A 27,796-nucleotide genomic window follows, 5' to 3' on the forward strand; every position below is an offset into this window, starting at 1 on the left:
GACCAGGTATCCAAATTAATCTAGTCCCATTTGCCAGTATGTCCCTCTAAACCCTTCCTATTCGTGTACACATTCAGGCACATTTTAAATGTTATAATTGTACCAGCATCCATGCTTCCTCTGGCAGCACGTTCCATACACACTACACCCTCCTTGTGAAAAGGTTGCCCCTTAGATCTCTTTTATATCTTTCCCTTCTCACCTTAAACCTATGCCCTCCAGTTTTGGACACCCCCTACCCTGGAAAAGATCTAGTCTATTCACCCTACCCAAGCCCCTCATGCTTTTATAAACCTCTATAAGTCGCCCCTCAGTCTCTGATGCTGAATGAATAATAGTCTATTCAGCCTCGCCCTATAGTTCAAGCCTTCCAACCCCGACAAAATCCTTGTAGACCTTTTCTGAACCCTTTCTATTTTCACAACATCTTTTCCACAGCCTCAGCTGATCCTATTTCCCTTCCTCCTGTCTACTCTGACTGTCATGCTGCAGCTGTCAGAGGAACAAAGGTGTAATGGTCACACCACCCATGGAGGATTTGAGCTCACATTGTTAGTGTTCTGAATGGCTGGTGGCCCATTCAGAACACGAACAATGTGAGCTCAAATCCTCCATGGGTGGCAATGCTTAAATTCAATTAATAAAGCTGGAATTGTGAAGTTTGCTTTAGTAATGGATGTCACATTTATTATTGATTAAAATATCAAATGAGCTGCGGATTCTGGAATCAGAAACAAAAACAGAAATTGCTGGAAAATCTCAGCAGGTCTGGTGTCATCTATAGAGAGAAATCAGAGTTAACATTTTGGGTCCAGTGACCCTTGCCCAGAACTCTTCTGAAGAACGGTCACGAGACTTGAGACTGAACTCAGTTATCATTGATTGTTATAGAATCATAGAGCATGGTAACAGACCCTATGGTCCAACCATTCCATGCCAAGCATAATCCCATGCTAAACTAGTGTCATCTGCCTGCGCTCAGACCATATCCCTCCAAACATTTCTTAATGTCTTTTAAATGGTGTAACTGTACCCACATTAATCACTTCATTTGGAAATTCATTCCACACATGAACCACCCTCTGGGTAAACAAAAAAATCTGCTCCTTTCATCTGTTCTAAATTTTTTTTGTTGTTTTTAAAAAATAACATCTGTTCTGCTGATGACCTTTAAGGAGGAACTTTAGGGTGGCACAGTGGCTCAGTGGTTAGTGTTGCTGCTTCACAGCACCAGGGTCCCAGGTTTGATTTCACCCTTGGATGATTGTCTATGTGGGTGTCCTCCGGGTGCTCTGGTTTCCTCCCACAGTCCAAAGATGTACAGGTTCGGTGGATTGGCCATCTTGAATTACTAATCCCGTGTCGCCGAGGAGAAATTTAACCACTTCTGCATTGCAAACGCGGTATGGGACAAATACTACATTGAGAACTATCTCGATAGTCAGACAGGTGCTCTGTTGGTAACTAGCCACCTCGGTGTCTAAGCTAAGGTCAGACCCATTACAAGTGAAATTTGTATGAATAAATGCACAAGTAGTGGTCTGTATCACTCAGAGACAACATCACTACTAACCCCCTCCCCACCCCCACCCGGCCACTCAGCATTCCATCGTTTGACACCTCAGTACCAGGGCTCACCCTGTGAGGTGACAGGAATACAGAGGAATGCTCTGGGAAGAAGTGGAGAGAGAGGTGAGAGGAAATATTTATGGTAAGAGGTAGCTGGTTTTTACAAAGTGACTGATGAGGTTTTCCCCTCTCCGTGAATTGTTCAATTGTGCTCTCCTGCCAAACACTTTAACATTTCTTGTGTTGACGAATGCATGTTGAAATGTATTCAATCAGTAGAATGATGGAATGGCTCTCTGCCCGCTGCCTGAGCATTTTTCAAAACTGCAAAGCCACCTCCAACAGTTTCAGTTCATCATGCAGAATTCTGCTTTTTTTGGGAAAAAAAATAAACCAAGCTCAACACTGCTTTCAGAGCAGATTTACACATTTCATAGTCTCTGCTTCCCATCTGCAATTCTCCTGATGTTCTCTCCCTCCTGAGAGTGCTCTGTAGTAGCTCTGTCCTGGGCTTAAAAAATGGCAGTTGCACTTTGAAAATTTGTAAAGAAGCTTCAAAAAATGAATTCCCAGAATAGAAAGCTGGTCTCCGTAAAAGTGAGCACAAAACCGACGGCTTATGGTAAAATCCCAACAGGTTCATAATTGCCCTTTGAGGCCTTGATGTAAACACTTCTACAAATTTATTTCTTTTTAACTATTGTGGACTGTACTACCCAAGATCATAACTTTATAAGAAATAGGAGCAGGAATAAACCATTCGGACCATCAAGCCTGCTGTATCATTCTCTGAGGTTAATACCAATCTGGGTATAACCTTGGCTCCTTTGCCAATCAAAACTCAAACTCAGCCTTCAATCTACTCAGTGACCCAGCCTCCAGTGCTTTCTGGGGAAGAGAATTCCACAGCCTAATAAAAGAAAAAAAATTCCTCCACACTCTTAAATTGTAGAATCATAGAATTTTACTCTACAGAAGGAGACCATTCAACCCATCTTGTCTGTACCAGCTCCTGGAAAAGCTATCCAGCTCTCTAGCCCCCATCTCCTGAGCCAGTTAAGTTCATCACCATCAAATATACATCCAGGTCTTATGGAATTTGCCTCCACTGCTCTTCTAAGCAGCGCATTCCAAATTCTAACAAATCTATGGGTAGTGGCATTTAGCCTTGTCTCACTCCTAGCTCACTTGCTCAAAATCTTGAAATTGTGACCCTTTATTTTGAAACTGCATTCTTCCAGATCAAGGTTTTCCCAAAGCCAGGAAACAGCTGCATGGCGCCAACCCTGTTGAACCCCCTTTAGAATCTTACCCAGTCACCCGGACACACTCTGCAGAGTGACCCAGCTCCTGTAGACAATTGGACAGAAGTGAATCATTCTCTTTTACTGGTTGCGTTACGTGCACACACAGGTATTTACTTCAGAATGACCTTGAAAATTGCCCTTAACTGGTGACAAATGCCATTAACGCTCCCTTTTCTGTAATGGTGGGAAAAAAATGACTGTAATTAGACAGAGCTCTGAAGGAGATAGCTGAGGAGATTGTGGAGGCGTTGGTGGTGATCTTTCAGGAATGACTGGAGTCAGGGAGGATCTCGGAGGTCTGGAAACTGGCTCATATAACAGAGATAACAAGGCGGAGAGCTGGATGAAGAAGGGTCTGAAGAAGGGTCGAGGCCCAAAACGTCAGCCTTCCAGCTCCTCTGATGGTGCTTGGCCTGCTGTGTTCATCCAGCTCTACGCCTTGTTATCTCAGATTCTACGGCATCGGCAGTTCCTACTGTCTCTGGCTCATATAACACCCCTGTTTAAGGAGAGAGGGAGGCAGAAGATGGGAAACTATAGGCCGGTTAGCCTGATATTTGTGTGACATAAACTGGATGAGAGTGAATCGTTTCCCTTTGTGTGCCAGCATACCATCCTTGACTTGCAGATAAACATTCCTCTCCTGCTTGCCAAAAATAATTTTCCTTTCACTGTGTGGCTCCTCCACTGAACGGACTGCGACAATTGAAGAGGGCAGCTCACTGCTGTCCTTTCAAAGGCGATTTTAGGAGGGGCAATGAAGGAGTGATTTCTCCATTCTCATGAATGGATATTAAAAAAAGCCTTCATACAGCTATGCTCTGCAATTTTTTTCCCACAGTTACAGAAAGGAGCATTAATTGCATTTATCCTCAGTCAAGGACAACTTTAAAGGTCATTCTGTAACAAATTTCAATGAATACAGCCCTCTCTTTCAAATACTGACAAATTAGCCCGTGTTTAAACTGTAAATCAAACTTTGCTTGGAACACTAAAATATGTCTTTAATTTCACTCTAACTTTAATGCTGCCTCTGCTGTGTTGTGAGATCATGGACTCAATCCTTTCATTATTTGTTCAACTTATGACATCATATAAACTGAGAACTTGCACAAAAGATTTTCTATCTGCATGCCAAAGCTGCAGCCTATTCCTATGGGCTTGATATCCGCAGTGAACCCCCAGCCCAGAGAGGCCCCATTACCATGACATCTCATTAAGACTACTCCTGTATCATGTCACAATTAAGTCACAAACTAAAGCGCTGGAGAAACTCAACAGGTCTGGCAGCATCTGGGGAGACTGAAAGTGAGATAAAGTTTTGAGTCCATTTGATACTCTCTTCCCCTCTTCAGAACTGAAGTTCTGCTCAGTTGTGAAACAGAAGTTACTGGAAAAGCTCAGCTCTGAGGAAGGGTCATCGGATCCAATGCATTAACTCCGATTTTTTTTAAAATCCACAATTCTGCCAGACCTGCTGAGTTTTTCCAGCGACTCCTGTTTTTGTTCCTGACTTACAGTATCTGCAGATAATAAAGTGTGGGGCTGAATGAACACAGCAGGCCAAGCAGCATCAGTTCTGTCAGTTCAGCTCAGTTGTTCCTGCATCTGCTCAAAGGCCAGCATTCTGCAACTGTTTGTGGTGTTTTAAGGATATCGGAACGGATCCCGATAACGCTTTAGTCAGTGATTTCTAGATGGATTCAAAAAGTTGAGAGAAACGTGAACGTGGAGTTGCAGGAGAATGGGAACTTTGGAATCAACACAAATTCTATGACATGCAACCCAATATTGTTTCTCAGATAATAAAATGTGAGGCTGGATGAACACAGCAGGCCAAGCAGCATCTCAGGAGCACAAAAGCTGACGTTTTGGGCCTAGACCCTTCATCAGAGATGGGGATGGGGAGAGGGAACTGGAATAAATAGGGAGAGAGGGGGAGGCGGACCGAAGATGGAGAGTAAAGAAGATAGGTGGAGAGAGTGTAGGTGGGGAGGTAGGGAGGGGATAGGTCAGTCCAGGGAAGACGGACAGGTCAAGGAGGTGGGATGAGGTTAGTAGGTAGGTGGGGGTGCGGCTTGGGGTGGGAGGAAGGGATGGGTGAGAGGAAGAACCGGTTAGGGAGGCAGAGACAGGTTGAACTGGTTTTGGGATGCAGTGGGTGGGAGGGAAGAGCTGGGCTGGTTGTGTGGTGCAGTGGGGGGAGGGGAGGAACTGGGCTGGTTTAGGGATGCAGTAGGGGAAGGGGAGATTTTGAAACTGGTGAAGTCCACATTGATACCATATGGCTGCAGGGTTCCCAGGCGGAATATGAGTTGCTGTTCCTGCAACCTTCGGGTGGCATCATTGTGGCAGTGCAGGAGGCCCATGATGGACATGTCATCAAGAGAATGGGAGGGGGAGTGGAAATAGTTTGCGACTGGGAGGTGCAGTTGTTTGTTGCGAACTGAGCGGAGGTGTTCTGCAAAGCGGTCCCCAAGCCTCCGCTTGGTTTCCCCAATGTAGAGGAAGCCACACCGGGTACAGTGGATGCAGTATACCACATTGGCAGATGTGCAGGTGAACCTCTGGTTAATGTGGAATGTCATCTTGGGGCCTGGGATGGGGGTGAGGGAGGAGGTGTGGGGACAAGTTTAGCATTTCCTGCGGTTGCAGGGGAAGGTGCCGGGTGTGGTGGGGTTGGAGGGCAGTGTGGAGCGAACAAGGGAGTCACGGAGAGAGTGGTCTCTCCGGAAAGCAGACAGGGGAGGGGATGGAAAAATGTCTTGGGTGGTGGGGTCGGATTGTAAATGGCGGAAGTGTCGGAGGATGGTGCGTTGTATCCGGAGGTTGGTAGGGTGGTGTGTGAGAACGAGGGGGATCCTCTTGGGGCGGTTGTGGCGGGGGCGGGGTGTGAGGGATGTGTCGCGGGAAAAACGGGAGACGCGGTCAAGGGCGTTCTCGATATCTGTGGGGGGAAAGTTGCGGTCCTGAAAGAACTTGGACATCTGGGATGGGCGGGAGTGGAATGTCTTATTGTGGGAGCAGATGCGGCGGAGGCGGAGGAATTGGGAATAGGGGATGGAATTTTTGCAGGAGGGTGGGTGGGAGGAGGTGTATTCTAGGTAGCTGTGGGAGTCGGTGGGCTTGAAGCTTTCAAGCCCACCGACTCCCACAGCTACCTAGAATACACCTCCTCCCACCCACCCTCCTGCAAAAATTCCATCCCCTATTCCCAATTCCTCCGCCTCCGCCGCATCTGCTCCCACGATAAGACATTCCACTCCCGCACATCCCAGATGTCCAAGTTCTTTAAGGACCGCAACTTTCTCCCCACAGTGATCGAGAACGCCCTTGACCGCGTCTCCCGCATTTCCCGCGACACATCCCTCACACCCCGCCCCCGCCACAACCGCCCCAAGAGGATCCCCCTCGTTCTCACACACCACCCTACCAACCTCCGGATACAACGCATTATCCTCCGACACTTCCGCCATTTACAATCCGACCCCACCACCCCAGACATTTTTCCATCCCCTCCCCTGTCTGCTTTCTGGAGAGACCACTCTCTCCGTGACTCCCTTGTTCGCTCCACACTGCCTTCCAACCCCACCACACCCGGCACCTTCCCCTGCAACCGCAGGAAATGCTACACTTGTCCCCACACCTCCTCCCTCACCCCTATCCCAGGCCCCAAGATGACATTCCACATTAACCAGAGGTTCACCTGCACATCTGCCAATGTGGTATACTGCATCCACTGTACCCGGTGCGGCTTCCTCTACATTTGGGAAACCAAGCGGAGGCTTGGGGACCGCTTTGCAGAACACCTCCGATCAGTTCGCAACAAACAACTGCACCTCCCAGTCGCAAACCATTTCCACTCCCCCTCCCATTCTCTTGATGACTTGTCCATCATGGGCCTCCTGCACTGCCACAATGATGCCACCCGAAGGTTGCAGGAACAGCAACTCATATTCCGCCTGGGAACCCTGCAGCCATATGGTATCAATGTGGACTTCACCAGTTTCAAAATCTCCCCTTCCCCTACTGCATCCCTAAACCAGCCCAGTTCCTCCCCTCCCCCCACTGCACCACACAACCAGCCCAGCTCTTCCCCCCCCACCCACTGCATCCCAAAACCAGTCCAACCTGTCTCTGCCTCCCTAACCGGTTCTTCCTCTCACCCATCCCTTCCTCCCACCCCAAGCCGCACCCCCACCTACCCACTAACCTCATCCCACCTCCTTGACCTGTCCGTCTTCCCTGGACTGACCTATCCCCTCCCTACCTCCCCACCTACACTCTCTCCACCTATCTTCTTTACTCTCCATCTTCGGTCCGCCTCCCCCTCTCTCCCTATTTATTCCAGTTCCCTCTCCCCATCCCCATCTCTGATGACGGGCCTAGGCCCGAAACGTCAGCTTTTGTGCTCCTGAGATGCTGCTTGGCCTGCTGTGTTCATCCAGCCTCACATTTTATTATCTTGGAATTCTCCACTATCTGCAGTTCCCATTATCTCTGATATTGTTTCTCAGATACATTTGTTTATTATTGAGTGTTTGGTGTGTAGAAGAGGGGACACACAGAGTTTAATTTTACGGACCATGACAGCTTATGTTTCCAGCTGAACACTTGTAGGTAAGGCAGATAGACACGCTGCAGTACTGAAGGAGTGCTACACTCTGGGTGCTGTCACCTTTCAGAGGGGGGTGTTAAGTCATTGTTCCTTCTGCACTCTCAAAGGGACATAAAACATCACACAAGACAAGGTGGTGGCATAGTGGAAACATCATGGATGAATAAGCCAGGTTAAAGTCCCAGCCATATTATGTTCAAGTCCCACTAAGACAGATGATGAAATTTATATTCAATGCAAAATCAGAGATTGAAACACCTGGATGCTAATGGAAGACACTAGCAGCGTATCAGAACTTTAAGACAGTCGGGGGACAGAGGTGAGTGTAGTGGCTGTCACTAAGGAGAAAGTGTTGGGGAAGCTGAAAGGTCTGAGGGTGGGTAAATCACCCGGACCAGATGGACTACACCCCAGAGCTCTGAGGGAGATGGCTGAGGGGATTGTAGAGGCGCTGGTGCTGATTGTTCAGGAATTACCAGAGTCTGCAGGGTCTCAGAGCAGTGCAAGTTGCCACCCAGGTTGACAGGGCTGTTAAGAAGGCATACAGTGTTTTAGCTTTTATTAATAGAGGGATCGAGTTCCGGAACCAAGTGAAGCTGTACAAAACTCTGGTGCGGCCGCGCTCGGAGTATTGCGTACAGTTCTGGTCATTGCATTATAAGAAGGATGTGGAAGCTTTGGAAAGGGTGCAGAGGAGATTTACTAGGATGTTGCCTGGTATGGAGGGAAGGTCTTACGAGGAAAGGCTGAGGGACTTGAGGCTGTTTTCATTAGAGAGAAGAAGGTTGAGCGGTGACTTAATTGAAACATATAAAATAATCAGAGGGTTAGATAGGGTGGATAGGGAGAGCCTTTTTCCTAGGATGGTGATGGCGAGCACGAGGGGGCATAGCTTTAAATTGAGGGGTGAAAGATATAGGACAGATGTCAGAGGTAGTTTCTTTACTCAGAGAGTAGTAAGGGAATGGAACGCTTTGCCTGCAACGGTATTAGATTCACCAACTTTAGGTACATTTAAGTCATCATTGGATAAGCATATGGGTGTACATGGAATATTGAGGTTAGATGGGCTTGAGATCGGTATGACAGGTCGGCACAACATCGAGGGCCGAAGGGCCTGTACTGTGCTGTAATGTTCTATGTTCTATGTTCTAAATGCCTAATGTAACCCCCCCAGTTTAAGAAGCGAAGGAAGAAGAAGGCAGGAAGCTGTAGGGAAGTTAGCCTGACCTCAGTCATTGGGAAGATTTTAGAGTCCCATTATTAAGTATGAGATTGCAGAGTGCTTGGAAGCGCATGGTAAAATGGGACTGAGTCAGCATGGCTTTGCCTTTCTTTCCTTTATTCATTAATCAGCTGACAGCTGCATTTATTGCCCATCCCTAATTGCCCAGAGGGCAGTCCAGAGTTAACCACATTGTTGTGGGCCTGGAGTCACATGTATGTCAGACCATGTAAGGATGGCAGTTACCTTCCCTTAAGGATATTAGTGAGCCAGATGGGTATTTCTCCCAACAATCGGCAATGGATTCACAGTTATCATTAGATACTCAATTCCAGATATTTATTGAATTCCAATTTCACTATCCGTTGTGGCAGGATTCAAACCCATGTCCCCAGAATGTTGTCAGGGTCTCTGGATTAACAATCCAGTGATAATACCACCCAACCACTGCCTCCCCAATAGTCCCTTAAGAGGAGGTCATGCCTTACGGGTCTGTTAGAATTCTCTGAGAAGATATTGGGAGCGTAAGACAAAGGAGAGCCAGTTGTGAGCTTCTTGAATTTACAGAAGGCATTTGATAAGGTGCCACACAGAAGACTGCTACATAAGATAAGGGTCCTTGTGAGGTACTGGTACGGACAGAGGATTGGTTGACTGATAAAAGGTAGAAAGTCGGGAAAAAGGGATCCTTTTCAGGATGGCAAGTGGAGATCGACAGGGGTCAATGCTGGGACCATAACTATTCACATTATGTATTAACGATCTGGACAAAGGAACTGAGGCATTGCTGCCAACATTGCTAATGATGTGAAGAGAAATGAAGAAACAAGTAGTGAGGAAAGGCTGCAGAAGAATTTGCACAGGCTAAGAGAGTGGGGGGAGAGGAGTGTCAGATTGAATCCAAGGTCAGAAATCACACAAAGCCAGGCTAGAATCCAACATGTTTTATTTGGAGCATAGCCCCTTTATCAGATGGAATACAATGTGAGAAAATGTGAGATTATGCACTTTGGCAGGGAGAATCGAGCCATAGACTGTTTCCCGAATGGGGAAAGGCTTCAGAAATCTGCAAGCATTAAAGCACTTGGGAGTACTAGTTTAAGATTCTCTTAAGGTTAACATGCAGGTTCAGTTGGAAGTTAGGAAGGCAAATACAATATTGGCTTTCATTTCCTCACTTCCAGCATTCTAGAATATAAGAGCAGGGATGGGCTGCTGATGCTGTATAATGCTCTGGTCAGACTGCATTTGGAATATTGTGAGCAGTTTTGGACGATTTCTAAGGAAGGATTTGCTGACCTTGGAGGTGTTCCAGAGGAGGCTTACAGGAATGATCCCAGGAATGAAGGGCTTGTCACGTGAGGAGCGGACGAGGATTCTGGGTTTGTATTTGGAGTTAAGAAAGATGAGGGAGGATCTGATTAAAACTGACAGAATGCTGAGAGGCCTGGATAGAGTGGGAAGGGAGTGGGAGAAGATATATCCACTAATAAGAGAGATGAGGACCTGATGGCAGAGAATCTGAGTGAAGGGGTAACCCTTTAGAATGGAGATGAGGAGGAATTTCTTCAGCCAGAGGGTGGTGAATCTGTGGAACTCATTGCTTCAAAACAGGCTGTGTATGTCAGGTCATTGAGTGTATTTAAGACAGAGATAGAGAGGTTCTTGATTAGTAAGGGGATCAAGAGTTTCAAGGAGAAGGTCAAGAAGACTTACGGCACGCTTTCATTCATTGGGCCGGCTATTGAGTACAAGAGCTGGCAAGTCATGTTACAGTTGTATAGGACTTTGGTTCGGCCACATTTAGAGTACTGTGTGCAGTTCTGGTCGCCACATTACCAAAAGGATGTGGATGCTTTGGAGAGGGTGCAGAGGAGGTTCACCAGGATGTTGCCTGGTATGGAGGGCGCTAGTTATGAAGAGAGGTTGAGTAGATTAGGATTATTTACAATAGAAAGACGAAGGTTGAGGGGGGACCTGATTGAGGTCTACAAAATCATGAGGGGTATAGACAGGGTGGATAGCAAGAAGCCTTTTCCCCCAGAGGAGGGGCCTGAATTACTCGGGCTCATGATTTCAAGGTGAGAGGGAAAAAGTTTAAGGGAGATATGCATGGAAAGTTCTTTACGCAGAGGGTGGTGGATGCCTGGAATGTGTTGCCAGTGGAGGTGGTAGAGGGGGGCACGATAACGTCATTTAAAACGCATCTAGACAGATACATGAATGGGCAGGGAGCAGAGTGATACAGATCCTTGGAAAATGTAACTGCTGTCGATTCTTACCAAAATGCAAATGGTTCACTGAGGGTGGGGGGGCGGTGTTTGGGGTTGGGGATGGGGGTGCGGGGAGCAGAGTCGACATGATTGAGAGGTGTAGAATTTTGAACAGCATAGATGGAAAGAAACTTTTCCCCTTGATGAAGGGATGAATGACCAGAACTTATAGATTTAAGGTAAGGGGTGAAGATTTCTTAAGAATGTGAGGAATAACATTTTCACGCAGAAGGTAGTGAGAATTTGAAACTCACTGCCTGTAGATGTGGTGGAAGCAGACTTTTTCATAACATTTACAAAGTATTTAGATGTGTCACTTGTGATGCAAGGCACACAAGACTCTCAGCCAAGTGCTGGATTAGCATAGTTAGGGGATTGTAGTTGGGCATGCGGGTTTGATGGGCCAAAGGGCCTGGTTCTGTGCCTCAGATATCTGTGACTCTTCCATCACCTGACCAGTAATCCTAAGGTTCTCAATTGGCTTCCACTGGGAAGAAAAAACATCCTCTACCCTTCCTAACCCAACCTAATGGTCAGGAATGAAGAAATTGACAAGGTCGCCATCACACGTCCCACGCCCCAGGTCCCGCTATCTCCCAACATCCTCTAGCCAGGGGTGTTAAATTCTACCCAATCACAAACGCATCCTCAAATACACCTGTGCAGACTTTTAACTGCGCTCTCACTCACTCCTGCAATTCGAAATCACTGCATTCCTTCAGTTTCAATCTCCTGTACATCCTCTGGTCTTAATTGTCCTGCATTCAATGTCTGTGCCTGAGCATCAGCTCTGAAATTCCCTCCCTAATCCCTCTGCCTCTCATTCCGCTGCTGAGTTGCACTTTATAAGATGTCACAATAAGAATGAAAAGAATTAGTGCTAGAACTAAGAGTAGACCATTCAGCCCCTCGAGCCTGCTCCTACATTTAATACAATCATGGCTAATCTCATCTCAGCCTCAACTTCTCTTTACTGCTCATTGTCCAGAACCCTTCAACCTGCTTCTAATTAAAAATCTGTCTATCTCCTCCTTAAATTTGCTCAATGCCCCAGTGTGCACCACACTCTGTGGGAGTGAATTCCACAGATTCATGCCCCTTTGACAGAAGTAATTCCTCTACATCTCGATTTTAAATCTACCACCCCTTATCCTAAAGCTGTGACCTTTCATTCTAGATTGTCCTACATGAGGAAACATCCTCTGTATGTCTACCCTATCGACCCCTTCAGCATCTTACAGACCTCAGTTGGATCTCCCCTCAGTCGTCTAAACTCCAGAGAATGTAGGCCTGAACTGCTCAATCCCTCTTCATGAGATAAACCCTTCAATCTCGAATCAATCTCATGAACATAACCTCCTCATATTTGACAAAGCTACTGGTCATTCGTAGTACTTTCTCCAGGCTCACGGTAAAAGTTTGTAAGGTTACAGACCTGTGAAGAACTTTGACATATTTCACTGTGTTATAGAATACAATGTTAGTAAAGGAGAGGTTATACTTCCTGGTAGAAATAGCAACAACATGGACTATTATTTGAACAGTAAGCACGCTGCTGTGTAGAGGGACATGGGTGTCCTTGTACATGAATCACAAGAAGTTGGTTTGCAGGTGCAGCAGGTAATTAAGAAAGCAAATGGAATATTGACCTTCATTGCTAGAGGGATTGAGTTTAAAAACAGGAAGGTTACACTGCAGCTGCGTAAGGTGCTAATGAGACCACACCTGGAGTACTGTGTGCAGATTTGGTCTCCATACTTAAGAAAGGATGTACTGGCACAGGAGGGTTTGCAGAGGGGTTTCACTGGGTTGATTCTGGAGTTGAAAGGGTTGGCTTACGAGGAGAGCTTGAGTAGACTAGGCTATACTCATTGGAATTTAGAAGAATGGGTGGGGGGGGGGGATCTTACATAAGCATATCAAATTATGAACGGAATAGATAAGATAGAAGCAGGGAGGTTGTTTCCACTGGATGGTGAAGCTAGAACTCGAGGGCATAGCCTCAAGGTTAGTGAGACCAGATTTAGGACTTAGCTGACGAGAAACTTCTTCACCCAAAGGGTTGTGAATTTGTGGAATTCCCTGCCCAGTGAAGGGTTTGATGCTATCTTATTGAATATTTTTAAGGCAAAGATAGATAAATATTTGAAAAAAGTAAAGGAATTAATGGCTGTGGTGGAAGGGCGGGTAAGTGCAACTGAGTCCATGAGAAGATCAGGCATGACCTTATTGAATGGCGCAGCAGGCTCGAGGGACTCGATGGTCTACCCCTGCTCCTATTTCATATGTTATGTCATGTTCTTATAGGTGCTTTATGAGTTCAATTTCTAGCTGTTGACAAAATAGACGGAGAACAAGGGATCTTCAAAATTGGTGTGTGCAAGGCTGCATGCATTTCCCAACTACAGGCCCCAGATAAACAGGCAGAGATCAGACAGGTAAAGTTGCATAAAAACATCAAAGCTTTAATCAATATTCTATAGACCCATGAACAACTTTCTGTAATACTGACACACACACTTTATTTTAATCGTAACAGCATAAGCAAGGCTCCAGACCTTGTTTTAGGATTAATGTTGAAGACTATATTCGACATCAAGCACCCTTTTTCAAAAGTCTTTGCAGTCAGTAGCTGGGATTTAGGATCCCAGTCACACATTGTCAGAGCATTAACATGACATCTTTACACAGTTTAAAGTGGGGGAGATTCGGAACATCTCTGTACTATTAAAACAGGGCAATGTTAGACATAGCTAAGTGTGGGTAAAGGGTAGGGGGAAGTGGGAAGGAGTCTCCTCTGGCCATGGGGCGAGGGGAAGACTTGGTGGACATTCCTTGAGATGCCAACTACATTGGGCTCTCTCGCTGTCACACAGTGACACTGACGTAAAGTTCTGACGCACTCAGCTGAGAGGGTCTGTAGTCTTTTGTGGCATCGGCCACTGAAGGTTATGGCATGTGATCCAGGAACATCCAGATGTTCTTTTACTTCCCCCGGTGCACACACGCACACACGTGCACACACACACACACACGCACACACACACACACACACACACACACACACACCACACGCGCGCACACACACATACACATGCACACACGCGCACACATATTCAGACACACACACACACACACACACACACACACACACACACACACACACACAGTGAGCAAAATCCCCCTCTCCTACAACTCAATCGCTTTTTAATCCTCCTCTTTTCTTCATTTTCATTGGGACTTTATAGGTTTGTGCTTATCACTAAAAAAAATCAGTGCAAACTTCAAAAACAGAATCTTAAAAAAAAGTGATACAGTTATAACCTTAAAAAAACATTTTTTGTGTCTTTTTTTTCAATTTTTAATGGCTGCCTGATCAATTCACATATAGTACAACAGACCAATTAAAAAAAAGACAATTACAGGATGTAAAGGTCAAAAGAAGGGTGAACTTTGTATATCAATGCGACAGAAATTATTTACACAAGAAATTGCTATCTCTCTCTCTCGGGCAGTGATGGCTAAATTGCTATTTATGTTTAGATTCTTCCCTGTCCAGTTTCTAATTTTTGTTTTGGAGGTGGGTGGGGAGAGGGGAGAGTAAAGGAAGAAAGGGGTCGGGGGATGAGGGTGTGTAGGTGAATGGGAGGTGACGGAGGGGAATGAGAAGCAATGTATCAAAGAATGATGTTGGAGGGCATGTGTGTGGTTGTGTTACCTTAGACTTTACATCACATTTACAGGTTTTGTCATAATACATTAAATAAGGGAGGAGGTTCATTGCACCATTTAAGTGTCATCGTGTTTGTGAGGCTAGGCTCGCTCTGCAGAACATCAGGAACATAGCTCTTCACCACTCTGCAGGAAAAAGGAACAAAAAGAGAGAAAGTAACATCAGGGGAGGTGCAGCACAAAACAGGTCCTTCAGCATACACCGGTTGCCCATTCTCGCATAAAACCAATGGATCAGTGTCACTGTCCTCTACTGCAGTTTCCTTGTCTTGCAATGCCCTTTCACTTGTCAAATATATACTAAATTCCCTTTTGGAAGTCTCCATTCTCATCTCCGTACACGCCTCTCCACATTATATTGACCCTCCGTACCTCTATGATTTATTCGCAGGGTGATGCTCCCCAGTCCCTTCGACCAAAGCCTCCCTCTCGGGTAACAATGCCAAGAAATAAGCTGGTCATTCTTTCCTCCCACTTTGTGGGATCTTGCTGTGCACAGTTGGGTACCATGTTTCCCACATTACAACAGTCACTCCACTTCAGAGTGACTTCACTCAGGGGCTCGACACTATGTTTCTTTATTATTTACTCATAGGGTACGAGTATCACTAGCTGGGCCACCACTTATTGCCCATCCCCAGTTGCCCCTTGGGAAGACGCTGGTGAGCTGCTGAAGTTTGCAGGGTTTAGATGCATCCATTGTGCTGTTAGGAAGGAGTTCAGAAGACTCTGACCCAGCAACAGTGAAGGAACAGCAATATATTTCCAAGGCAGGACGGTGGGTAGCTTGTAGCGCGACTTGCAGTGGCTGGTGTTCCCATGGTTTTTTTAAATATATGTCATTGGGTGTGGGTGTCACTAGTCAGGCCAGTGGTTATCGTTAAAATCAGTTAAAAATCAACCACATTGCTGTGGGTCTGGTGTTTCACAGAGGCCAGACCAGGTAAGGATGGCAGTTTCCTTCTCTTAAGGGCATTAGTCAAACAGGTGGGTTTTTCCAGCAATCAGCAATGGTTTCATGGTCATCATTAGATTATTGACTCCAATTTTTTGTTTTAAATTGAGTTCAAATTCCATCACTTGCTGTGGTGGGACTCAAACCTGGTCTCCCAGAACATTACCTGGGTGTCTAGATTAACAGCTGAGTGGTAATGCCACTAATACCACCAGGCCATCACCTCCCATTGTCCTTTTCAATGGTGGAGGTTGTGGGACAGGCAAATGCTGTCAGAGGGGCCTCAGTGAGTTGCTGCAGTGCATCCCGTAGACAGTACACATTGCAGTTCCTGAGCGTCGGTGGTGGAGGGAATGGATCCTTGTGGATGTGGTGCCAGTCAAGCGGCTGCTTTGTCCTGGACGGTGTCAAGCTTCTTGAGTGTTGTTGGAGCTGCACTCATCCAGGCAAGTGGGGAGTATTCCATCACACTCCTGACTTGTACCTTGTAGATGATGGACAGGTTTTAGGGAGTCAGGAGGTGAGTTACTCACCGCAGTATTCCCAGCTTTTGACCTGGTCTTGCAGTCACAGTATTTATTTGGCCAGTCCAGTTGAGATTCTTGTCAATGGTAACCCCAGGATGTTTGACAGTGAAGGATTCAGTGATGGTAACATTGTAAGAAGTCATGGGGCAGTTTGATTCGAATTTGTTAGAGAGATCATTGTCTGGCACAATCATTGTGTGGTACAAGTGTAAATGGCTACCCACAGAGTCAAAGGTTCTCAGGGTAGGAATGAAGGTGGCATTGAGTGCACAAATAATATCTCCCCTAATTAGTTTTCACTGCAGCACAGATCTCCAGGTTCTGTACGCGACAGTGAATTCCAGTTTTGGAAGTCAATGTGTGTGCGGCATGTCTCTAACTTCTGAGCAGCGACAAAGTTGCAAAGCTCAGAGGGAGGGCAGTAAAATCAGCCATGATCAGAACTGTTCCACTGTTCTTGATATCATAACAGGCTCGAGGGACCGAACAGTCCTGCTGCTAATTCATACGAGTTCAAGAAAGACATGGTCAGAATTGTCACATCCTTCTTTAAACCGTCCTCAATCCTGCTACTATCTCTGATCTCTGCATTTATCTAACACTGACCTATTTCCAACACTCGAATAAAGACAAAATACTGCAGATTGTAGAAATCTGAGACACTTTCTCTTCCTGTCCCTGGCGAGCATGCTGCCAGTTGAATTGGGTTCTCTGCTCTTGAATTTCCTTTTTAAACCTTTCACCTCTGCATATCTCCTTCTTCCTTTCAAAGCCTCCTTAAACCTTAATCTCTCTCAACAGCTTTAGGTCATGGGTCTCACACCTCTATATACTGTTCTGTGTGAAACTTGTGCCTGACAATTACTGCTGTGGAATGGTTTGGGGCTATTTATTAACTTCGTTATGCAATGAAAGTTCAAGTGGGTACCGGCACAGGGAATAAGCACTTGGCTGTGCCACGCTTTCAAGCAGATTTCCATATTGTACGACTTCAGGATTTAAATTAAAATTCTCCTCCTGTGCTCCTGATGCTTTTGTCTCGCGTTTAAATCAAAATTCTATGTTCAGTGATCTTCCTCCAAGAGGGAACAACTGAGATTTATTGCCCAGCTAAAACTAAAACCCTTTACAATTTAAAAACCCTGATTAAATCTCCCCTCACTTTCTCTGCTCTCACCTGAGCTTCTCTAACCTACCGCCATTTACTGAGACGCGGAGGCAATAGACTAGTGGGTATTATTGACAGAATGTTAATCCATTGGCCCAGGTAATGTTCTGGGGACCTAGGTTCAAAACCCCCAGTGGAAGATGCCGAAATGTGAATTCAATAAAAATCTGGACTTAAGAATCTAATGACGACCGTGACTCCATTGTTGATTGTCGGAAAAACCCATCTGGTTCACTAATGCCCTTTAGGGATGGAAACTGCCATCCTTACCTGGTCTGGCCTACATGTGATTCTTAACTGCCCTCCAAACAATTAGGGATGGTAAATAAATGCTGGCTTTGCCAGTGACACCCTCATCCCATGAATGAATTTTTAAAAAATCCTTCAGTCTGGCAAAGCACTTGTGTACCATTCCCAGGACATGACAACCTGCTGAAACATGAGGCGAAACTGGTGACCTGTGAAAGGCCGAGCAATTCTGCTCCCACTTTTCCCAAGTTTGCAAGTCTTGCTGCATTTCCATGACCCAGATACTTACATACATCCCCTAAAAACTGCCCTTGACCGCAAGATCCCATATATCCTACATCTGGAAGATCACTAATGTTCCGCTGATGACTTGCGATAGCTGGAGCCCCTCGTGAGGGTACACCTTTCCTGGGACCTGTCGAACCCTTCGATGAGGCTGTTCCAGATGAGCTGTGGCCACTGAGGTGACCTGGTGAGGGAAAGCTTGGCTTGCTGTATGGTATAAGCATTTCATCTAGAAAACACCGCAAATATATACCATCATTTGCACAGTAAGTTCATACACTATATGCATTTTTTTACTGAAGTGCACAGCGACAAATACTGGAAGAACATTGAGAGACAATATGTACTAGGGGGTTCTGTGATAGACAGGATTTTAATCAGTAAGAGAATCACGGATTATTGGAAAAAGGCAGGAAAGAGTAGTTCAGAATCATTTGATGAACCGTCAATGGTGGAGAAAAGTTGATGGGCTAAATGGCCTACAGCCATACCAATGCCTTATTGAAGGGGTAAGGGGCCAGAAGGACTGGGGGACTATGTGTGAACAGATCCCTGAAGGTGATAGGACAGGTGGAGACATCAATTAACAAAACATAACTTAGCATCCTCTGGGGCTTTATAAATAGGGTCAGTGAGCAGAAGGTGGCAATTGTTAAATTTGTACAAGACACACGTCAGACCTCAGCTGGAGTACCGTGTATCATTGTGTGCACGGCATTGTAGGGAAATATGTGAAGGCATCGGAGGCAGAGCAGAAGCGATTTACAGGAATGGTTCCAGAAATGAAGATAGATTGAAGAAGATGGGGCTGTTTCACTTTGACAGGAATAAGGCTGAGAGGAGATCGCATCGAAGTTTCCAAAATCATGATTGGGCTGGACAGTGTAGATAGGGAGACACGATACTCATTTGTGTAAGGAGCAAGAATGATCATCAATGTAAAACACAATTTTCACTTAAGAGTTTGTTCAGGTTATGGAATACGTTGCCTCCATCTCAGGCAACCAGCTTGTAACTGATGTCCATTTCAAGCCCACCGACTCCCACAGCTACCTAGAATACACCTCCTCCCACCCACCCTCCTGCAAAAATTCCATCCCCTATTCCCAATTCCTCCGCCTCCGCCGCATCTGCTCCCACGATAAGACATTCCACTCCCGCACATCCCAGATGTCCAAGTTCTTTAAGGACCGCAACTTTCCCCCCACAGTGATCGAGAACGCCCTTGACCGCGTCTCCCGTATTTCCCGCAACACATCCCTCACACCCCGCCCCCGCCACAACCGCCCTAAGAGGATCCCCCTCGTTCTCACACACCACCCTACCAACCTCCGGATACAACGCATCATCCTCCGACACTTCTGCCATTTAAAATCCGACCCCACCACCCAAGACATTTTTCCATCCCCTCCCCTGTCTGCTTTCCGGAGAGACCACTCTCTCCGTGACTCCCTTGTTCGCTCCACACTGCCCTCCAACCCCACCACACCCAGCACCTTCCCCTGCAACCGCAGGAAATGCTACACTTGTCCCCACACCTCCTCCCTCACCCCTATCCCAGGCCCCAAGACGACATTCCACATCAAGCAGAGGTTCACCTGCACATCTGCCAATGTGGTATACTGCATCTACTGTACCCGGTGCGGCTTCCTCTACATTGGGGAAACCAAGCGGAGGCTTGGGGAGCGCTTTGCAGAACACCTCCGCTCAGTTCGCAACAAACAACTGCACCTCCCAGTCGCAAACGATTTCCACTCCCCCTCCCATTCTCTAGATGACATGTCCATCATGGGCCTCCTGCACTGCCACAATGATGCCACCCGAAGGTTGCAGGAACAGCAACTCATATTCCGCCTGGGAACCCTGCAGCCATATGGTATCAATGTGGACTTCACCAGTTTCAAAATCTCCCCTTCCCCTCCTGCATCCCTAAACCAGCCCAGTTCGTCCCCTCCCCCCACTGCACCACACAACCAGCCCAGCTCTTCCCCCCCACCCACTGCATCCCAAAACCAGTCCAACCTGTCTCTGCCTCCCTAACCGGTTCTTCCTCTCACCCATCCCTTCCTCCCACCCCAAGCCGCACCCCCATCTACCTACTTACCTCATCCCACCTCCTTGACCTGTCCGTTCCCTGGACTGACCTATCCCCTCCCTACCTCCCCACCTACACTCTCTCCACCTATCTTCTTTACTCTCCATCTTCGGTCCGCCTCCCCCTCTCTCCCTATTTATTCCAGTTCCCTCTCCCCATCCCCCTCTCTGATGAAGGGTCTAGGCCCGAAACGTCAGCTTTTGTGCTCCTGAGATGCTGCTTGGCCTGCTGTGTTCATCCAGCCTCACATTTTATTATTCAAGAGGGGCATTTTGATGATTATTAGGATGGAAATGGTCCATAGGGATATCAGAAGAAAGCAGAAAGCAGGCACCAAGATAATGATCAGAGATAATGGGAACTGCAGATGCTGGAGAATCCGAGATAACAAAGTGTGGAGCTGGATGAACACAGCAGGCCAAGCAGCATCTTAGGAGCACAAAAGCTGACGTTTCGGGCCTAGACCCTGCATGAGTAAAGGGGGATGGGGAGAGGGAACTGGAATAAATAGGGAGAGAGGGGGAGGTGGAGCAAAGATGGATGGAGGAGAAGATAGGTGGAGAGGTACAGTGGGAGAGAGATCCCCTGAGGTTTGTCCGGAGAGAGGAGGCAACTTCTTCAGGTTAGGCATCCCTGGAAGAGGCTTCTCAGTGAGGTTAAAATTGTATCAGAGATCATGAGAGCTGCAGATGCTGGAGAATCCGAGATAACAAAGTGTGGAGCTCGATGAACACAGCATCTTAGGAGCACAAAAGCTGACATTTTGGGCCTGAAGATGGATAGAGGAGCAGATAGGCGGCAATGATGTTCGTTTGAAGAGTTAGTGCAAACATGATGGGTTGAATATCTTCCTTCTGCACCGTAACAATTCTAGGATTCTATGAATACTAAGAGATCTGTGAAAACACATCAGCCATAGCATTCTTCCCTCTGACTGAAAAGATTGTGGGTTCAAGTCCCAGTCAGAGACCTGAGCTCAAAACTCAAGGGAGTTTCTCAATATTGACACAAGGAATGTTGGGTGTTGAATGTGCAAAAGACTCAGATGGACAGGAATTTAAACTCCTAAGAATCAATGGATTATGGGGAGTCCAGGCAGAAAATTGTGGCTAAGGCCACAAGAAGATCTCCTATGGTTTCACTGAATGGTGGAACAGCACTGAGGAGCTGACCAAATTCCTGTCCCTATTTTTAATGCTCTGATTTTTGTATGGACACTAAACTGAGACTGGAGGCCCTGGTTTAAGTCCCGCCTGCACCAGGGGTGTGCATTAACATCTCTGAACAGATTGACTTGTAAAGTTTCTATACCGAAATGCGGTCTATTCTTTCAGAATGACAAAGAATTCCCTGGCAACTATGTTATCAACTCATAGCGATGCACAGGCCCTTCAGACCAACTTCTCCATACCGACCAGATATCCGAAATTAATCTAGTCCCATTTGCCAGTATATGGCCCATATTCCCGTTTCTTATTCAGACACCCATCCAGATGCCTTTTAAATGTTGCAATTGTACCATCACTTCCACTGGCACCTCATTCCATACATCTGAGGCTTTATAAGGCTCTAGTTAGGCCCCATTTAGAATACTGTGCCCAATTTTGGACCCCACACCTCAGGAAGGACATACTAGACCTGGAGCGTGTCCAGTGGAGATTCACACGGATGATCCCTGGAATGGTAGGTTTAGCATATGATGAACGGCTAAGGATCCTGGGATTGTACACATTAGAGTTTAGAAGGTTGAGGGGAGATCTAATAGAAACTTACAGGATAATGTATGGTTTAGAAGGGTTGGACGCTGGGAAGTTGTTTCCGTTAGGTGGGGAGACTAGGACCCGTGGGCACAGCCTTAAAATTAGAGGAGGTAAATTTAAAACCGAAATGAGATGACATTTCTTCAGCCAGAGAGTGGTGGGCTTGTGGAATTCATTGCCACAGAGTGCAGTGGAGGCCGGGACGTTGGATGCCTTCAAGGCAGAGATCGACAAATTTTTGATCTCAAAAGGAATCAAGGGCTACGGGGAGAGTGCAGGGAAGTGGTGTTGAAATGCCCATTAGCCATGATTTAAATGGCGGAGTGGACTTGATGGGCCAAATGGCCTTACTTCCACTCCTATGTCTTATGGTCTTATGGTCTTATGATCACCACCCTCTATATGAAAAAGTTGCCCCTTAGGTCTCTTTCAAATCATTTTTCTCTCACCTTAAACATATGCCCTCTAGTTTTGGATACCCTACCCTGGGAAAAATACCTTGCCATTACACTCTATCCATGCCCCTCATGATTTTATAAACCTCTATAAGGTTATTCCTTAACCTGTGACGCTCCATGGAAAATAGCCCCAGCCTATTCATCCTCTCCCTGTAGCTCAAACCCTCCAGCCCTAGCAACATCCTTGTAAATCTTTTCTGAACCCTTTCAAGTTTCACAACATCCTTCCTATAGCAGGGAGACCACAATTTCACGCAATACTCCAAAATGTTGAAGAAAAGCAGGCCAGTACTCCCCAGCATCACAGTCATTATTTATCCTGCGATCCAAATCACCTAAAACACATGCTCCAATCAACTCTTCCATTGGTGTGTGAAGGAGTTTGCTATCTGAAGATTACTTGATGCATTTCGAATTGAACTTGGGTCCCTGGCACAGTGAGGCAGCAGTGCTAACCACTCAGCCACTGTGCCGCGTGCCTATGTGCCACTCTCTGTTTTAGGGGTAGCAATCTTTGAAATTCACTTCCTCTGAGAGCAGAGAAAATGGAGGCATTGTACTGCAGGTATTATACTGGAATTGTGGAATATAATGTAGGGAAATGTGAGATTATGCACTTTGGCAGGAAGGCTAGAGGAGCTGAATATTATTTAATTGGGGAAAGCTGCAGAAAGCTACAGATTAAAGAGTTTTGGGTGTTTCGGGCATAATCACAGAAAAGCAGGAAATAGGGAAGGCAAAGGGAATAGATACCATAGAGTGGAGCTGGTGGAACAAAGCAGGCCAGGCAGCATCAGAGCAGGAGGAAAGTTAGGACCAACTCGGAAAGTCAGGACCAACCCGAAATGTCAGCTTTCCTGCTCCTCTGAAGCTGCCTGGTCTGCTGTGTTCATCCAACTCCACACCGTGTTATCTCAGACTCCAGCATCGGCAGTTCCTAACATCTCCAGGGCAAAGGGAATGTTGGTTTTTGTTTCAAGGGGATTGGAGTTTAAAAATAGTTCAAACAATACAAGGCACTAGTCAGATCACAAATGGAATACAGCATGATATACTGGCATTGGAGACTGTCCAGAGAAAGTTCATGTGGCTGATACCAGGTTAGAAAGATGGTCTTATGAAGGGAGGTTGAGTACATTGGGCCTGTACTCATTGGAATTTAGAGGAATGTGAGGTGACCTTATTGAAACACGTACTAGATTCTTAGGGAACGTGATATGGTCAACGTGGAAGGTTGCTTCCCCTTGTGGGAGGTTCCAGGACCAGAGGGTATAATCTCAGAGTAAGGGGTCACACTTTTAAGACAGAGATGAGGGGGAATTTTTTCTCTCAGAGGGTGGTGAATCTGTGGAATTCTTTACCGCGGAGGGCTATCAAGGCAGCATCATTAAGTAAATTCAGGGCAGAGACAGACAGGTTTTAACCAGGAAGGGATTCAAGGGTTGTGGGGAAAAGGCAGTAAAGTGGAGCTGAGGATTATCAGATCTCACTGAAAGGTGGAGCAGACATGATGGGCTGAATGGCCTCCTTTTGCTCCTATATTTAATGGTGTCAGGTGATGAAGTATGTTCAAGGCAGAGCTGGACTGTTTATTTGGTTTGTTCAGGTGATGTGGGTGTCATCAATCTTCAAGGGAGTTTTCAAGAGGGGCCAGTGAAGAGATCAGACAAGGCCTGAGGAGCTGAATAATCTCCAACTGCTCATGACCTTATTAAATCGGATACTGGTCACTCCTACCTGAGCCAAGTGTTGGCTTCTGTAGGAGCTTGCTCCGTGAATCTTCTTGGTACCCGTGGTCTACAGATGTCTTTGCCAGATGTTCCATGTTGTCTTCTAGGCTGGACAGTTGTTGTTTCTCTAGAGAATCCATCATGCCTGTTCCTTTGGGTACTTGCCCGGATTGCAACTTTGAACCTTGACATGGCGGAGGGTCGGGTGGAGGAGGCAGGTCTTCAGGGAATAAAAGGAAAAGAGGCAAGTCAAATACAGGCTGAGATATTCTGCTGCTCTGACCTGCCTTCCAGGTTCATCAAGCTGAGGGGAATCGATGGAGGGGAGAAACAGTCCTTCCGACCGGACCCTGTGCTAGGCAGGACTACAACAGTGTTGTAGCTGTACAGGACACTGGCGAGGCCACTTTTGGAATACTGCATGCAATTCTGATCTCCTTCCTATGTGAAGGATGTTGTGAAATGTGAAAGGGTTCAGAAAAGATTGACAAGCATGTTGCCAGGGTTGGAGGGTTTGAGATACAACAAGAGGCTGGATAGACTGGGGCTATTTTCCATGGCGCGTCGGAGGCTGAGGGGTGTCCTTATAGAGGTTTATAAAATTATGAGGGGCATGGATAGGGTGTATTGGCAAGGTATTTGCTCCAGGATGGTGTGACCAAAACTAGAGGGCACAGGTTTAAGGCGAGAGGGGAATGATTTAAAAGAGACCTGAGGGGCAACTTTTTCACACAGAGGGTGCCAGAGGAAGTGGTGGAGGCTGGTACAATTTCAACAGTTAGAAGCCATCTGGATGGGTGTCCTTCTGTAATGTGGTAACCAAAACTAGACACAATACCAGCTGACCAGGTTTTTGTACAGCTATAACATGTTTTGCCATCTCTTGTCCTCCACACCCGATGAAGACAAACATGTCATATGCCATCTTAATCGCTTTGGCCACCTGTGTTGCCACTTTTAGGGAACTGTGGACGTGCATGCTCAGATCTGTCTGTATGTTAATGTTCCTAATGCCTTTTACAGAATAAATCATACCTAAATTTGAACGTCCAAAATGCATCACCTCGCATCAACAGTCGATCTATCTCAGCCTTAAATATACACAAGGACACTGCCTCACAGCTCTTTGTGGCAAGTTATTCCAAACACCCACAACCCTCTGAGAGAGGAAATTCCTTCTTATCTCAGTGTTAAACTGATGCCTCTTCGTTCTGACACTGTGCCCTCTGGTCCAAGGCTCTCCCATGAGGAGAAACATTCTCCCAGCATTTACCCTGTCACTATCCATAAGGAGATAACAAAGTGTGGAGCTGGATGAACACAGCAGGCCAAGGAGCATCTCAGGAGCACAAAAGCTGACATTTCGGGCCTAGACCCTTCATCAGAGAGGGGGATGGGGTGAGGGTTCTGGAATAAATAGGGAGAGAGGGGGCGGCGGACTGAAGATGGAGAGAAAAGAAGATAGGTGGAGAGGAGAGTATAGGTGGGGAGGTAGGGAGGGGATAGGTCAGTCCAGGGAGGACAGACAGGTCAAGGGGACAGGATGAGGTTAGTAGGTAGGAGATGGAGATGCGGCTTGGGGTGGGAGGAGGGGATAGGTGTGAGGAAGAACAGGTTAGGCAGGCGGGGATGAGCTGGGCTGATTTTGGAATGGAGTGGCGGGAGGGGAGATTTGGAAGCTGGTGAAATCCACATTGATACCATTGGACTGCAGGGTTCCCAAGCGGAATATGAGTTGCTGTTCTTGCAACCTGTGGGTGGCATCATTATGGCACGGCAGGAGGCCCAGGATGGACATGTCATCCAAGGAATGGGAGGGGGAGTTAAAACGGTTCGTGACTGGGAGATGCAGTTGTTTATTGCGAACCGAGCGTCGGTGTTCTGCAAAGCGGTCCCCAAGCCTCCGTTTGGTTTCCCCAATGTAGAGGAAGCTACAACGGGTACAGTGGATGCAGTATACCACACTGGCAGATGTGCGAGTGAACATCTGCTTGATGTGGAAGGTCATCTTGGGGCCTGGGATGGGGGTGAGGGAGGAGGTGTGGGGGCAGGAGTAGCACTTCCTGCTGTTGCAGGGGAAGGTGTCAGGTCTGGTGGGGTTGGAGGGGAGTGTGGAGCGGACAAGGGAGTCGCGAAGAGAATAGTCTCTCTGGAAGGCAGACAAGGGTGGGGATGGAAAAATGTCCTGGGTGGTGGGGTCAGATTGCAGACGGCGGAAGTGTTGGAGGATGATGCATGTATCTGGAGGTTGGTGGGGTGGTATGTGAGGACGAAGGGGATTCTTTTGGGGCGGTTATTGCGGGGGCGAGGTGTGAGGGATGTGTTGCAAGAAATGCGGGAGACACAGTCGAGGGCATTCTCGACCACTGCGGGAGGGGTGTTGCGGTCCTTGAAGAATGAGGACACCTGGGATGTATGAGTGTGGAATGCCTCATCCTGGGAGCAGTTGCAGCGGAGGCGAAGGAATTGGGAATAGAGGATGGAATTTTTGCAGGAAGGTGGGTAGGAGGAGGTGTATTCCATGTAGCTGTGGGAGTCGGTGGGCTTGAAGTGGACATCAGTTTCTAGGCGGTTGCCTGAGATGGAGACAGAGAGGTCCAGGAAGGTGAGGGCTGTGTCGGAGATGGTCCAGGTGAACCTAAGGTTGGGGTGGAAGGTGTTGGTGAAGTGGATGAACAAAGCCAGAACCGTGCGAAGCAAAATGTCGCCAGCTGCAAAATTAGTCCTTACATGCCTTCACTGCATAGTTTAGGCAGAACCTTCACTGCAGTATCTGAGGGGAGTGGACACAGCTGGGCCAGGAACTCAGCTTTATTGCAGTTAATCCGGGGGTGCTCAAAACCCAAGCCAAGCACATCTCTGTCACAAGAATCTCAGCAGCATTATAGCAGAGGAAGCCATTTGGCCCATCGTGTCTGCACTGGGTCTTCAACCAAGCATCACCACCTCGTGCCAATCTTTTGCATTGTCCCACTCTCCTTGCCATTTTATTACCATCCAACTGATCAATCATATAATCCCTACAGTGTGGAAACAGGCCCCTCGGCCCAACAAGTCCACACCAATCTTCACAGCATCCCACCCAGACCCATCCCCCTATGGCTCACCTACCCTACACATCCATGAGCACTACGGGTAATTTAGCATGGCCAATCGACCTAGCTTGCACACCTTTGGGCTGTGAGAGGAAACCGGCGCACTCGGACGAAACACACCCAGACACGGGGAGATTGTGCAAACTCCGCACAGACAGTCGCCCGAGGGTGGAATTGAACCCGGGTCCCTGGCGCTGTAGGGCAGCAGGGCTCACCACTGAGCCACCGGGTTAATGATTGTCCAATACCCTCTTGAATGCTTCCATTGAGCCTGCCTCCACCGCACATCTGTCAGTTGTTTCTGATACACTGCCAGAAACACTGGCATTTCACGAATGAGACCCAGAACCGCCAACTCCCTCATTTCCCATTCACACGTGCCCACTGCCTCCTCAATACTCATTCGGAACAGGGTTTTTTGAACAGAAGAAAGAAGTTTTGTACTTTTCTAAAAGTGTTCACAGCTTTGCAGTCAATGCAGTCTTTTTGAAGTGTAGTGACTGTTGTAATGTGGGAAATGCAGCAGCTAATCAGTGCACAGCAAGCTCCCACAAACAGCAATGTGACAATCACCAGGTGGTTTTTTAAAAAATCATTTCAATGGAGAGATAAACATTGGTCCAGGACAATGTGGAGATCACTGTTGCGCTTATTATTGAGGTAGGAAGGGATAGGGCAATGGAATGTCACACACACAAGGATAAGTGTATCATTGTGATGTTAACAAGGGACAAATACCAGCTTAACACT

General features: G+C 46.9%; 1 protein-coding gene across 50 annotated transcripts in view; it reads right to left on the bottom strand.

The window, feature by feature from the left end:
* Positions 1 to 13,431: 13,431 nt before the first annotated feature.
* Positions 13,432 to 27,796, bottom strand: part of robo2 (roundabout, axon guidance receptor, homolog 2 (Drosophila)) — a 1,006,048-nt gene continuing 991,683 nt past the window's right edge. For 47 of the 50 annotated variants that reach the window (XM_059650119.1, XM_059650114.1, XM_048540457.2 and 44 more), the window contains 3 exons: positions 23,959 to 24,171; positions 17,913 to 18,137; positions 13,432 to 14,850 (listed from right to left, as the gene is read on the bottom strand). In XM_059650119.1, the coding sequence (XP_059506102.1) occupies positions 14,849 to 14,850; positions 17,913 to 18,137; positions 23,959 to 24,171 (440 nt within the window). In that variant the 3' untranslated portion in view covers positions 13,432 to 14,848. The remainder of the gene's footprint in view (positions 14,851 to 17,912; positions 18,138 to 23,958; positions 24,172 to 27,796) is intronic. The other 3 variants (XM_059650110.1, XM_059650112.1, XM_059650106.1) reach the window with 1 other exon arrangement.

This window comes from Stegostoma tigrinum, chromosome 12, assembly GCF_030684315.1.
Source record: "Stegostoma tigrinum isolate sSteTig4 chromosome 12, sSteTig4.hap1, whole genome shotgun sequence".
NCBI lineage: Eukaryota > Metazoa > Chordata > Chondrichthyes > Orectolobiformes > Stegostomatidae > Stegostoma > Stegostoma tigrinum.